We start from the raw sequence: 13794 nt of genomic DNA, 5'->3' as shown, positions 1-13794 counted from the left end.
ATCCATTCATCTGTCAATGGATATCTGGGCTTTTTCCATAATTTGGCTATTGTGGACATTGCTGCTATAAACACTGGGGTGCACCTGCCCCTTCAGATTACTACATTTGTATCTTTGGGGTAAATACCCAGTAGTGCAATTGCTGGGTCGTAGGGTAGCTCTATTTTCAACTTTTTGAGGAACCTCCATACTGTTTTCTACAGTGGCTGGACCAGCTTGCATTCCCACCAACAGTGTAGGAGGGTTCCCATTTCTCTGCATTCTTGCCAACATTTGTTGTTTCCTGACTTGTTCATTTTAGCCATTGTGACTGGTGGTATCTCATTGTTGTTTTGATTTGTATTTCCTTGATGCTGAGTGATGTGGAGCATTTTTTCATGTGTCTGTTGTCCTTTTAAATATCTTCTTTGGAGAAGCATTTGTTCATGTCTTCTCCCCATTTCTTGATTGGATTATTCTTTGGGTGTTGAGTTTGATAAGTTCTTTATAGATTTTGGGTAATAACCCTTTATCTGATAAAACATTTGCAAATATCTTCTCCCATTCTGTTGGTTGTCTTTTGGTTTTGTTGAATGTTTCCTTTGCTGTGCAAAAGCTTTTTATCTCAATGAAGTCCCAATAGTTCATTTTTGCCTTTCTTTCCCTTGCCTTTGGAGAGGTGTCTAGCAAGAAGTTGCTGTGGCCGAGGTTGAAGAGGTTGTTGCCTGTGTTCTCCTCTAGGATTTTGATGGGTTCCTGTCTTACATTTAGGTCTTTCATCCATTTTGAGTCTATTTTTATATATTGTGTAAGGGAATGGTCCAGTTTCATTCTTCTGCATGTGGCTGTCCAACTTTCCCAATACCATTTATTAAAGAGACTGTCTTTTTTCCATCGGATATTCTTTCCTGCTTTGTCAAAGATTAGTTGACCATTGAGTTGAGGGTCCATTTCTGGGTTCCCTATTCTGTTCCATTGATCAATGTGTCTGTTTTTGTGCCAGTACCATGCTGTCTTGACGATTACAGCTTTGTAATAGAGCTTGAAGTCTGGAATTGTGATGCCACCAACTTTGGTTTTCCTTTTCAACAATCTTTTGGCTATTCGGGGTCTTTTCTGGTTCCATACAAATTTTAGGATTATTTGTTCCAGCTCTGTGAAAAATGTTGATGGTATTTTGATAGGGATTGAATTGAATATAGATTGCTCTGGGAAACATGACATTTTAACAATATTTGTTCTTCCAGTCTATCAGCATGGAACGTTATATGTGAGGCACTTTAAAGAATTTGCTCTAGCTGTTCCTTCTGCCTGGAATGCTCTTCTACCAGATACATTACAGCTAACTCCCTCATCACTTTTTGTTTAAATCTCACCTTCTTCATAGCATTAGTTAAAAAGAAGAAAGAAATATTATTTTTGCAATATCCTAGCAATCATGAGAGAAATCCTCTTTTTTCTAACCAGATATTCTTGTAGTAGATAGTAAATGTGGTTTTCTTTTTGATTCCAAGAAAACTGAAGAAATTCCCTAAACATACTTTTTCAATTAGGAGATACCAAGCAAGTGGCCAAGTTTCTGCTCTGCCATACATGTTCCCATTCTATTAAAGCCATGTTTTTAGGATCCTTCTGGAAAGAAAATCTATGAATTTGTAATGAAGGATGAAAATATTGTGCCATCTTCATGGATATTCAAAGAAAGACCACAGTACCCCTTGGTAGAGTGTAGGTCAATTGACAGCAACTTAATAAAAGAAAAGAACAATTTTATTTGGCACAGTTTCAAAGTATTATATGACTAATATGTAAAATTGTTTCAAAATTTGGTAGCAACTCTTACTTGAGGCATGGGATACTGTCCTTTGTTCCTCCTTCACTAGCCACAGTGTTAGTGCTTCCAGAAAGACTCCTTGAAGAAGGAAGCTGGGATGAGAGATCTGGAAATGGAGGACTTGTTTCTGGTTCTGGGGTAATAATATCTTCAAGATCATACTGAAGTCGTGCCTCTAATGACTTAAAAAAAATCAAGTTTTAATTTAATCTAAGTCATAATAATAAGTAATCACATTAAAATTTCTGATAACTTTTTTAATTATTACTTTTTCATATTAATAAGTTTAGTTTTAATTTATAGTAAAGTTAAAATAGCCCAAATTGATTTAAATAGTGAAATACATGGAACATTCATTGGCATTCACAAGAAACGTAAAATATTTCTTAATTCTTCAGATTTATAAGAAAAATACCTACTAGTTGAGATAAAGTTTTTATATACTAAATACTGCTTTAAAGGTATAAATTACAACTCCATACATAATGAAATGAGAAATTGGTCATGGTTATTCCAGTGAAAGAAAATATATTGGATGTGTTTACATACACAAACATAACAAATTATTATTTGTACAAGTTTTTTAGTTTAAAAAAAACATTCTATTTTGAATTTGAATTTAGTAAAGTTTTTCCAAAATAAATTCTAATTTTTGTTTCATTAGCTTAGCTCAATTTCATAGCTTGGTTAGAATTGCTTAATTGAAAAACATATGATAAACTGTATTGAAATAAAAAGATGACCCAAAACCTTTTTTTAATCTAAAAATGTTTACAAATTAAGTACTTGATGACTGTATTCAATGCTTTAATTAAAATCGATTTTATAACAAACATTTGCTTTACAATGTAAAAATCAGCATTTTTAGAAATTCAATTAATTAACATATAGTATATTATTAGTTTCAGAGGCAGAGTTCAGTGATTCATCAGTCTTATATAACACCCAGAGTTCATTATATCACGTGCCCTCCTTAATGTCCATCACCTACTTTCCCCATCCCCCCAGCCCCTCCCCTCTTTAAGCAAACCTGTTTGTTTCCTATGGTTAAGAGTCTCTTATGGTTTGTCTCTGATTTCATCTTGCTTTATTTTTCCCTCCCTTCCCCTATGCTCCTCTGTTTGTTTCTTAAATTCCACATATGAGTGAAATCATATGATTAAAAAAATCAGCATTTTTGAAGCTGAAAACAAATGTCATTATGGGGTAGTAATATAGCAATATTACCAGCAAAATTACTGTCATAATTGTCTTAAAAACTAAAAAAATCTACAGTGACTGTAACAATTACCAGTTATTGAGTGCTAACTATAAATTATCATTTGTAATTTATTATTACTTTCCATTTTTCCATTTTATTTACACAGAAAATTATATGAGTGTATGAAACTTGGTCTTACCCAGACTCTACTACTGACTACTGGAGCCTTGTGACTTGCTCAGAGTCATGTAGCTATTTACTGGTAAAGCCAGAATTAAAATAGAGGCTTATCCGACTCCAAAGATTGGGTGGGATTTTAACTCATATATTTTAACAGGGCAGTACTTAAATTTGCTGTTGAGGTAAAAACAGTGTTAGACAGGCCTTTAGTAGATAATCTTTATTTTCTGATAAAATGGTAAAATGGACTCAGTAGGGCAGGCCAATTATCTATAGATGCTTTAATTTTTATTTAATTTATCCTATGAGAGCATAATTGAAAAATTACTTGATTAGTTTAAAGTTTAGATAAGGTACCCCATAATTATTTCCATCCTGTAAAAATGTTGCTATCTAGAAAATTATTAAAAATAATCTTATTGTAGTTGAGAAATGATCACTTGTGGCAATTGACAAGAAAAAAATTTAATAAAGATATACAACAAAGCCTTCATTAATTTGACATTTATACATAAAGCAATGACTGTATAAATTCTATATACACATAATCCATTCTATTTAATAATATAAAGTTTTGGTAGAGAAATGTTTTTTTTCATTTTAAGCCAAACTATTTTTCAATATGTTATACTAGGTAACAAGAATAATTCAAAATCCTATGAATTGGATTACTGGCCAAATACAGTAGACTTGAAGGCTTAAAACCATACCAAACCCTAGCCAAAATCTATGATAATTGCTTTCTTTTAATAGCTTTAGCTGTAAACATTAAATTTAAAAAAAACTTACCACTATTTCTGTTGTTATTTCATGTCTGCTGAATTTATAAATTATGACATATGCAGAGACTCCTGATACACAGAATATTCTGCTCTCTGGACACCAGTAAATCATCTGAATGGCATATGGATCTTCCTCTATAATTTCACATGTTGGTTTTCCTTCTCCTACCTTCTGTTTTTCAAACACTTTTGAAGTTTTTAGCTTGTACAGCATCTGCAGAGTTACTATAAGATATTGAAACATAGTTATCTTCTAATTTGAACTTAATTCTTAGATATCATTGAAGCTTTTTCAATATATTTGTTAAAGCACTAAAATAAAACCCAAGTAGACAAAATAAATTACATTTTAACTAGGAAGCATTCAGTGTCATACACTCTTATCATTACAGTTTAGCTGGATGGAGATTCCAGAGAAAAATAAACATTTATTGCACATATACTATATACCAAAGAATTTATAGGTCCTTTGTATGCATTGTCTCATGTAATCCTCAAAAGAGTTCCATGAAGTGAGTATTTTTATCCTCATTTATTGATGAAAAGACTGTGGCTCAGAAAGGTTACAATGGAAATATTGAACCTAATTCTCTCTACAGTTTTCCCTTTTGATTGCTACATGAGAGATTGGAGCTATTCTTAGAGAGTTTACTCTTCTCAACAAATTTCTAGACAATCCTTAAGATGAGAAACATTTGTAATTTACTAGCTAGTAATATTGAGAGTACAATAATCTGTAGTTATTTTAGAAAGAATCTTTTCCAAGTGGCTCTGTATTAGAAAAGGATCAGTTATAATTTTTAAAAACTCTGGTGTGGTGAATTGTTTTCAGGAATATTTATTTGGGGGAATATTTTTTCCATTATAGACCCTGATGATAACTCTCCTATAAAAAAGTTCTGATTCTATAAAAGATCCTTAAGAGAATTTCTAAAAATCTGGGAATTGCTATCAAAAATGCATAATCTGAAGCTAATCATGAGAAATATCAGTCAAACCCAAATTGAAGATTCTACAAAAATAATTGGCCCAAGTCCTCAAAAATATCAATTTCATGAAATAAAGACTCATAAACAATTCCAAATTGAGGACAACTCAAAAGATGATAAATGCAATAAATAATTCTCAAATTTCTTTTATTATAAAAGATATTATTGGGACAATTGGTGAAAACTAAGATGTGGAGGTTAGATAATAGTATTGCATCAGTATTAATCTGATTTTGAAAACTATAATTTGACTATGTAAAAGAATGTCTTGTTTGTAGGAAATATACAATGAAGTATTTTTAGGGCCATGTAATGTAAGAAGAGCATCAATGCAACTCAGAAATGGTTACAAAAGCTATACATATATGTGAACATGGAGAAGAGGGAGAGGGAGGAAGGTGGAAGAACAAATGTAGTATACACTGACATTTGGGGAACCTGGCTAAAAGCTATAGAACACTTCATGGTATTTTTTTGCAATTATTCTCTAAGTCTAAAATTATGTCAAACCAAACATTTCAAAAATGGGTAAGGCATTAATTATACTAGGTGCTATAGCCTGCCTTCTAGGTCAGATGGGGTATCACTCCCATGATTATTTTATGTGACAATAACAATGGTAAACGGATATTGCAGACATAATTAAGGCCCCTAATTTAGTTGACTTGGAGTTAGTCAACAGAGGTTATCCTTAATTGGGCTGACATAATCATAATTAAAAGAGGGACTGGTGCCCTCCCTGAGGTTAGAATGACACTCCCTTGCCAGGCTTGAAGAAACAAGTTTCCATGAGTTATAAAGCTACAAGAAAATGAATTCTGCCAGCTACCTGCGATTGAATGAGGACACTAAATCTCAAATGAAACTGCAGCTTAGCCAAAACCTTGACTGCAGTCTCAGGCAACCCTAAGCAAAGAACACAGCTAAACTGTATTCAAATCACTGACACACAGAAACTGTGAGATAATATATAAATATTGTTTTAAGCTGCTCAATTGTGGTAATTTATTACTCAGCAAAGAAAACAAATACACATAAATAACAAACTCAGTTATTCAAATTCAGTATAATCTTACTTCTGTACTGGACAGTATTCCTCAAAATTGGCAGACTAAGTGATATTTCTTCAATGACATCCACTAAATTGGAAATGCATCCTTATCATTGGTTACAGTAAAAATATTAAACATGCTGCAAACCCTAATCATTAGAATGTTAAAGTGTCTTCTCACATTTTAGAAGCTAAGAAGTGACTTTGAGGTGGTGTGAAAGGAACAATAATGTCACTCTATAAACTTGTGTTCTTGGAACAAAGTCATATTTACAAGAGAAAGTTCATCCAAAGAAAATCTTTTGTCCTTTGGAATTTCTCCCTGAGCCATTGTTCTCTAATGTGTGAGTTCAAAAAGGTGCCTCAAAATTCATGGTTTTACATATTTTAATCATTTTCTCTTGCTGATGGTTCGCTCCACTGCTGAAAGAGTCTAGCTTACAGGCTAAGAATATCACCAATATTCAACCTTCTTCCTTTTGCTTTTGTATTTATCATGGTCTTCCTCAGAAGCTATTTACCTCTACAACTTCAACTATTACTTTCATGCTGCTTCTATATGACTGTCCATTTTTGACTGTTTTTCCTACCTGCTAGACACTTGGATTTCGTGGTGTGATTGCAAAATTCAAACCTCCAGCACTCTCTTGTATTCCTCATTTCCAAAAGAGTTACCCATATCTTACTGGTTACCCATCCTCAGAAACTGAGTCATTGCTCACTTATTATTGTCCTCCTATTCCTGACTACTAAAATCTTAACTATCTTCTAAAACTCACATTAAATATTAACCCATCAAAATACCCTTTCTGGATCTACCTGGTTCAAACAAATCTCAAATTTCTGGTAACAAACAGAATTTGAGTTATATTACAGTTAGATTTCTTATCATACTGTTTGCCTTCTATTCATATATGTGCATTTCTTTATCTGATTTAGTAAATATAAGTTTTATGAAGGGTATATATGGATATAATTGAGTCTGAAATATCTTTGCATGCCCTTAAACACTGAGAGGACTACCTTATTCCTTAAATTATATAATTTTCAAACATCTTAAAAGAATTTTACAATTATCAAATCATTTCTTTTCATTCATACAAGGCTTGGTAGACAAGTAGAAAAGTGGACTAGTGAGATTAAAAAAAACTTCTCCAGGACAAGAGCTAGAGGTAAAGGAAATTCCTTCAACTGAGTTAATCTGACAAAGTTTGGTACATTTTTCAACATACCTTACCTTTTGTAAATATAATGGGTTATGGATAGTGAATTCAGTCCAGTTTATATTATAAAGGCAAAGTATAGTAGAGATAGTACTTTAAACTTACTTAACATAGGAAACGGATTTTTATAACATAGCCATATATGCATGCTAAAAATGTATCTGAAATATTAATTGTCCAAACTAAAAAGTGGTGAATGGCTCTAAGTAAATATTAACCAAGTATTTTCTGTTACAGAACAAGAGACTTAAAACTTACTTGCAGAATATATGTTAAGAAAAAAAAAAAGAAGAAGATAGCAGGAGGGGAAGAATGAAGGGGGGGAAATCGGAGGGGGAGACCAACCATGAGAGACGATGGACTCTGAAAAACAAACTGAGGGTTCTAGAGGGAAGGGGGTTGGGGGGATGGGTTAGCCTGGTGATGGGTATTAAAGAGGGCATATTCTGCATGGAGCACTGGGTGTTATGCACAAACAATGAATCATGGAACACTACATCCAAAACTAATGATGTAATGTATGGTGATTAACATAACAATAAAAAATTTTTAAAAAAACTTACTTGCAGAAGCATCCCAAAATTTTATTGATCCGTCTGCATGACTAGATAAAAAATACATTAGCATTAATTACAGTAAATTTAAAAAATCATAATAATTCTAAATGTATAAAAACTTGAGTTATTGCTAAAATTTGATTCAAAACCCCATTCTAATGAGAACTCATATATGTTAAACCATTTCCAAGCTCACAGTAGTGGTTTATTTTTTAAACAATGCACTAAAATCTTAAATTTAAAAAAGAACAATAGATTTTACTGTAAAAAGATTTCATGTTGAATAGAGAACAATGAAAACTGGCTTGCATGAGCAATATATTTTTATATAAAATTGTTTACTCTTAATAAAAAATACTAGACTTAATTTTGATTACATTAAAATAATTTTGAAGTCAATATCATAGTGAAGTTAAAGTTAAGCTTCAAAATATGAAAAGCAAATCCTTAAAGCTATCTAGAGTTGTATCATTATTTGGCAATAACATAATTGTAATTCTATAATAACTAATCTAGAAATAAAAAGGATAGAATAATTCCCACATTTTATTAGTTCAGCTTTAACCTGACACCAAAACCAAAAAAGAGAATTACAAAACTTTATTCCTCAAGCACAGGTATAAAAATTGTCAATAAAATATTAGCAAATCAAATAAAAAACATAGAAAGGATAATAAATCATGACTAAGTTGCAGTTCATCCTAGGAATGCAAGAGTAGTTAAACATTAAAAAAATCAATCACCATATTGTTATTCATCATACTGACAGATTAAGGAAGAAAAACCATATGATCATCTCAATAAAAACAAAAAAAGCCTTTGTTTCTAGCTTTTGGCTATTGTGAATAATGCTTCTATGAGCATTCATGTACAAGTTTTGTATATACCTCAAAGTAGAAGTGCTTGGTTATATAATAATTGTTTAGCTTTTTGAGAAATTGCCAAACAATTTTCCTTATCAGCCTCACCATTTTACATTCCCACTAGCAATGTATGTAGTTCTAATTAATCCATATCCTGGTCAACACTTGTTATTTTCCTCTTTAAAAAAATTTTAGCCATCCTAGTGGATATGAAGTGGTACACATAATTGTGGCTTTAATTTTCACTTCATCAATGACTAATGATGTTAAGCATATTTTCATGTGCTTGTTACCCATTTTGTAGACTTTTTTGAAAAAGTCTACACAAGTTCTTTGCTCACTTAAAAGAAGTGTTTGTCTTTCTGTTGTTGAGCTCTAAGAATTATTTATATATTATGAATACTAAACCCTCTCAGATATGATTTGAAAATTTTCTCCAACTCAGTGTTGTCTTTTCACCTGATGATGAAGACAATTTTATCTATTTTTTCTTTTGTTATTTATGCTTTTGGTATAATATCTAAGAAACTTTTGCCATAATCAAGGTCATGAGATATTACCCCTTTGTTTTCTCTTTGAACTTTATAGCTTTAGCCATTAATTCAAATCTTTCATCATATTTCAGTTAATTTTTGTATATGGCATGATGTAGGAGTCTAACTTTATTTTCTTCTTTCAAGTTTTTACTTAAATTCTAGTTAGTTAACACAGAGTGTAGTATTAGTTTCAGAAGATTTTAGTGATCGCTTACATATAAAACCCAGTGCCCTCCTTAATACTTATCACCCATCAAGCCCATTCCCCCCTGCAACCTTCCCTCCAGCAACTCTCAGTTTGTTCTCTATATTAACAGTCTCTCTTATGGTTTGCCTTCCTCTCATTTTTTCCCCTCCCCCTATGTTCATCTGTTTTGTTTCTTAAATTCCACATATGAGTGAAATCATATGGTATTTGTCTTTTTCTGACTTATTTCACTTAGCATAATACACTCTTGCTCCATCAACATCGATGCAAATGGCAAGATTTCATTCTTTTTTATAGCCGAGTAATAGTCCATGATATATATATATATATAACCACATCATCTTTATCCATTCATCAGTCAATGGACATTTGGGCTCTTTTCATAATTTGGCTATTGTTGATAATTCTGGTATAAACTTCAGGGTGCATGTATCCCTATGAATCAGTATTTTGGTATCCTTTGGGTAAATATTGCAATTGCTGAGTCTTAGGGTAGTTTTATTTTTAACTTTTTGAGGAACCTCCATACTGTTTTCCACAGTGGCTGCACCAGTTTTCATTCCCCCCAACAGTGTAAGAGCAGTTCCCTATTGTTGCATCCTCACCAACATCTGATGTTTCCTGTGTTAATTTTAGCCATCTGAAAGGTGTGAGGTGGTACCTCATTGTGGTTTTGATTTGTATTTTCCTAATGAGGAGTGATGTTGAGCATCTTTTCATGTGTCTGTTAGCCATCTGGATGTCTTCTTTGGAAAAATGTCTATTCATGTCTTCTATTTCTTAACTGGATCATTTGGTTTTTTGGGTGTTGAGTGTGCTAACTTTACAGATTTGGGAGAGGGTCTAGCTTTATTCTTTTGTATGTGGATATCCAGTTCTCCTAGCAACATTTGTTGATGAGATTATCCTTTCTCCCATTAAATGGTCTTGGCAGACTTATAAAAAATCAGTCATAGATGTATGATTTTTTCATTAAATTATATCTCTAATCTTATGACATTACCACACAGTCTTGATCACCGTAGCTGTGGAGGGAATTTTACAATTGGGAAGTGTGAGTCCTTCAACTTTCTTTTTCAAGATTATTTTGACTATTTGCGGTCACTTGCAATTTCATCAATTTTAGGATAAGTTTATTTAAAATTTAAATTTTATAATTTATAATTTTATAATAAATTTATTAAATTTTTGTTCATGGTTTCTCTTAGCTCTTTAGGGTTATTTAAGACAGTTGATTTAAAGTCTTCATAAGTAAAATGTCTTGGCTTCCTCAGGTACATTTCAATTAAATTCTTTTTTTCCCCTCTGAATGGGCCATGATTTCTTATTTCTTTATATGCCTTGTATTTTGTTGTTGAAAACTGGACTTTTGATTATTAATGAGGAAACTGAAAATTGGATTCTACCCCTTCCCAAGTTCTTCTGCTGATGCTTATTATAAGTTTTTGTTGTTTAGAAAAGTCACTATGTAAAGTTTTTTAAAAGATTGTATTCTTCATTATGTGTTGCTTCTGAAATCTCTGCTCCATTAGCTTACCGGTCAGCTAGTGATTTGACAGCAATTTCATTAAATGACTATAGCCAAACAATAATAGCAACAATAACAATAGCAACAATAATAAACCATCTCCTTGTCTTAGCAAGTTGATTCTGTGTTAGGAAACTGCTGCAATGCAAGCCAGGTTATTTCCAACTCTGCATTAGCCTTCACTTCCTGTTTGCATGGTGCCTAAAGTTCATCTAGAGGGGAAATCCTAGAATCTTCTCAGGTATTTTCTTAGCATGTGTCCAGCTGTAGGCATGCATGTGGACATCTAGATTTTGCAGTGTATGTGGGAGCTTTACAAAGCCTTTGTTCCCTAATGTATTTTTTCATACAGCCTATTCTTTCCAAGAGTACAAACTATCCATTGTTTGCCCCTGCTCTTATCCCCTACCCCAGGTGAGCTGCAACTTGTACATCTGCCTTTAATTACTCAGACAAATGCCTTCCAGGAAGCCACTTTAGCCCTGGGAAAGCTCTGAGGCAGGGAAAACAAAGGTAAGCCCTTGAGCTAATTTTTCAGGGAGGCACCAACAGGTAAAAACAAAGGGCAAGTAAAAATACAATTCTTTGAGAATAAGGTCTGTATTTATTACTCTTTCTGGCACCAAAAAACTATGTAAGAGGAATGCAGGCTGCTATCTTCATGGCCACCACTGAGGTGGGGAGTGGTAGACTGTAAATGGGTTAAGGTAAAATACCACATATGCTCTCTTACCAAAATTCAGCACTTTTTAAAGAAATGAGATATAGTAGACATTTAACATTGTATGTTTCAGGTATACCACATAATTAGGTATTTGTACATTTTGTAAAATAATCACCAGATGTCTAGTTAACATCCATCACCATACATGGTTACAAATATTTTTTTCTTGTGGTGAGAACTTTGAAGATCTACTCTTTTAGAAACTTTCAAATATACAATACAGTATTATAAGTTATACTCACCATGCTATACATTACATCCCCATGACTTATTTATTTTATAGCAACTTCTTTTTTCATTAAGCATTCCCTTGGTTGTTATAAATTTTCTGTTAGATTCTAGAGTTCTGAAAAAAATTATTCTGTTTTTGCCAGCTTAATAATCATTTAGTGGAGAAACCAGTCCTACTCTGACATTTTCAGTAATGTAACTTCCTGATATTTTGAAGTAACTTTTTTTACTTAACTATAACACACAGCACGAATCATGAAATTATACCACAATGAATAGTCAAAAAGAATATATCTGTATAATCACTCAGATTAAAAAATAGAATATCAACCAAAACACTTTCCTTCTCCTTTCCAATCGCTATTCCTTTATCTTCCCCAATAGTAGCCACTATTGTCTTTTAACACGCTATATCAGTTTTACTAGTTTTTGAAATCTGTAAGTGGAACCAATTATTTTGAGTTTAGTTTCTTTTAGTCAATAATATGGATTACTATAATACATGTCATAATGTCAAATTGATTTGTGCACTGTGTGAAGCAATAGATTAAAAAATTGTTGCTGTATAGAATTGTATGAATGAATACACTGTATGAATACACCACAGCATATTTATCCATTCTAGTGTTGTTAAACATTTAAGTTGTTTCTATTTTAGTACTATTACAAATTATGTGCCTCTGAAAATCCTTGATACCACTATTTTGGGGCAATTATGTACTTTATTAAATATATATGTGGGAGTGAAATTAGTGCTTCCAAGAGTTAGTAAATGCTGCCAAAGAATTTTCCAAAGAGGCTAACTATTCCACAAAAGAGTTCTAGCTGTTGCACATCAGAAAAAGATATGGACAGTCTTTTAAAAATTTTATCCTTTCTGATGGGTATGTGCAATGTTATCTCATTGTGGTTTGAATTTACTCTGTTGAGTAATGAACACCTTTTCACATGCTTATGACTATTTGGTTACTTCTTTTGTTAGGTCTGTTAGCCAGTTTTTTTTTTTCCTATTGAGTTGACTGTCTCTTTTTCATATATTTGTCAAAATTATTTATATATATGTGATATAAGCACTTCATTGTTTACAGATGATGTAAAAATATTTTCCTGTGACTTGTACTTTCAGTGTCTTAATGGTGTCTTTTGAGGAAGAAAAGTTCTTAATTTTAATGTAATCTGATTTGTAATTTTTTCCCTCTCTGATTAGTGCTAATTATATTTTCTTTATGAAATTTTCCAAACATAAAGAAAATATTCTCCTCTATTTTCCTCCTGAAGCTTTATTGTTTTCTTGAAACATTTGAATCTATAATTTACCTGAAATAAATTTTTAGTATGAGGTTTGGTAAAAAAAGATTCCATATGAATATCCAATTAACCAGAATAATTCATTTAAAAGATTTCTTCCTCACTGCTTTGCAGAGTCATGTTCATAAAGAATCAATTCTCTCTATATATGACAGATGTTTCTGGACTCTCTCTTTTATTCAGTTTTGTCTGGCAGTCTATAGTTCTGCCATCAACACACATCTTAATCATTATAGTTTTATAATAACTCTGAATGTCTTATAATTTTTTTTAGTTTTAAAATTCCAATTAGTCAACATACAGTATAATATTAGTTTCAGGTGTACAATATAGTGAATCAACACTTTCATACATCACCAGGTGCTAATCACAAGTGCACTCCTTAATTTCCATTACCTATTTAAACCACCTCCCTTCTGGTTACCATCAGTTTGTTCTCCATAGTTAAGAGTCTATTTCTTTAATTTTTTAAAAATATTTTATTTATTTGACAGAGAGTGAGAGAGAGCATGGTGGGGGAGGGTCAGAGGGAAAAGCAGACTTCCTGCTGAGCAGGGAGCCTGATGCGGGGCTTGATCCGGGACTCTGGGATCATGACCT

The 13794-nt window shown here is 32.3% G+C and overlaps 1 protein-coding gene across 4 annotated transcripts in view; it reads right to left on the bottom strand.

The window, feature by feature from the left end:
• Positions 1 to 13794, bottom strand: part of STXBP5L (syntaxin binding protein 5L) — a 402589-nt gene that overhangs the window by 116678 nt on the left and 272117 nt on the right. For all 4 annotated transcript variants that reach the window (XM_088028262.1, XM_088028202.1, XM_028110658.2 and 1 more), the window contains exons 14-16: positions 7803 to 7843; positions 3984 to 4201; positions 1823 to 1995 (exon numbers count right to left, since the gene is read on the bottom strand). In XM_088028262.1, coding sequence (XP_087884388.1) covers positions 1823 to 1995; positions 3984 to 4201; positions 7803 to 7843 — 432 coding nt within the window. The remainder of the gene's footprint in view (positions 1 to 1822; positions 1996 to 3983; positions 4202 to 7802; positions 7844 to 13794) is intronic.

The sequence above is a fragment of the Eumetopias jubatus genome, unplaced genomic scaffold (genome assembly GCF_037043125.1).
Source record: "Eumetopias jubatus isolate StellerSeaLion01/CBP00866 unplaced genomic scaffold, mEumJub1_p1.0 scaffold_1, whole genome shotgun sequence".
NCBI classification, from domain to species: domain Eukaryota; kingdom Metazoa; phylum Chordata; class Mammalia; order Carnivora; family Otariidae; genus Eumetopias; species Eumetopias jubatus.
The sequence above is the reverse complement of the archived record's forward strand: the minus strand, read 5'-3'. Positions and strand labels throughout refer to the sequence as shown.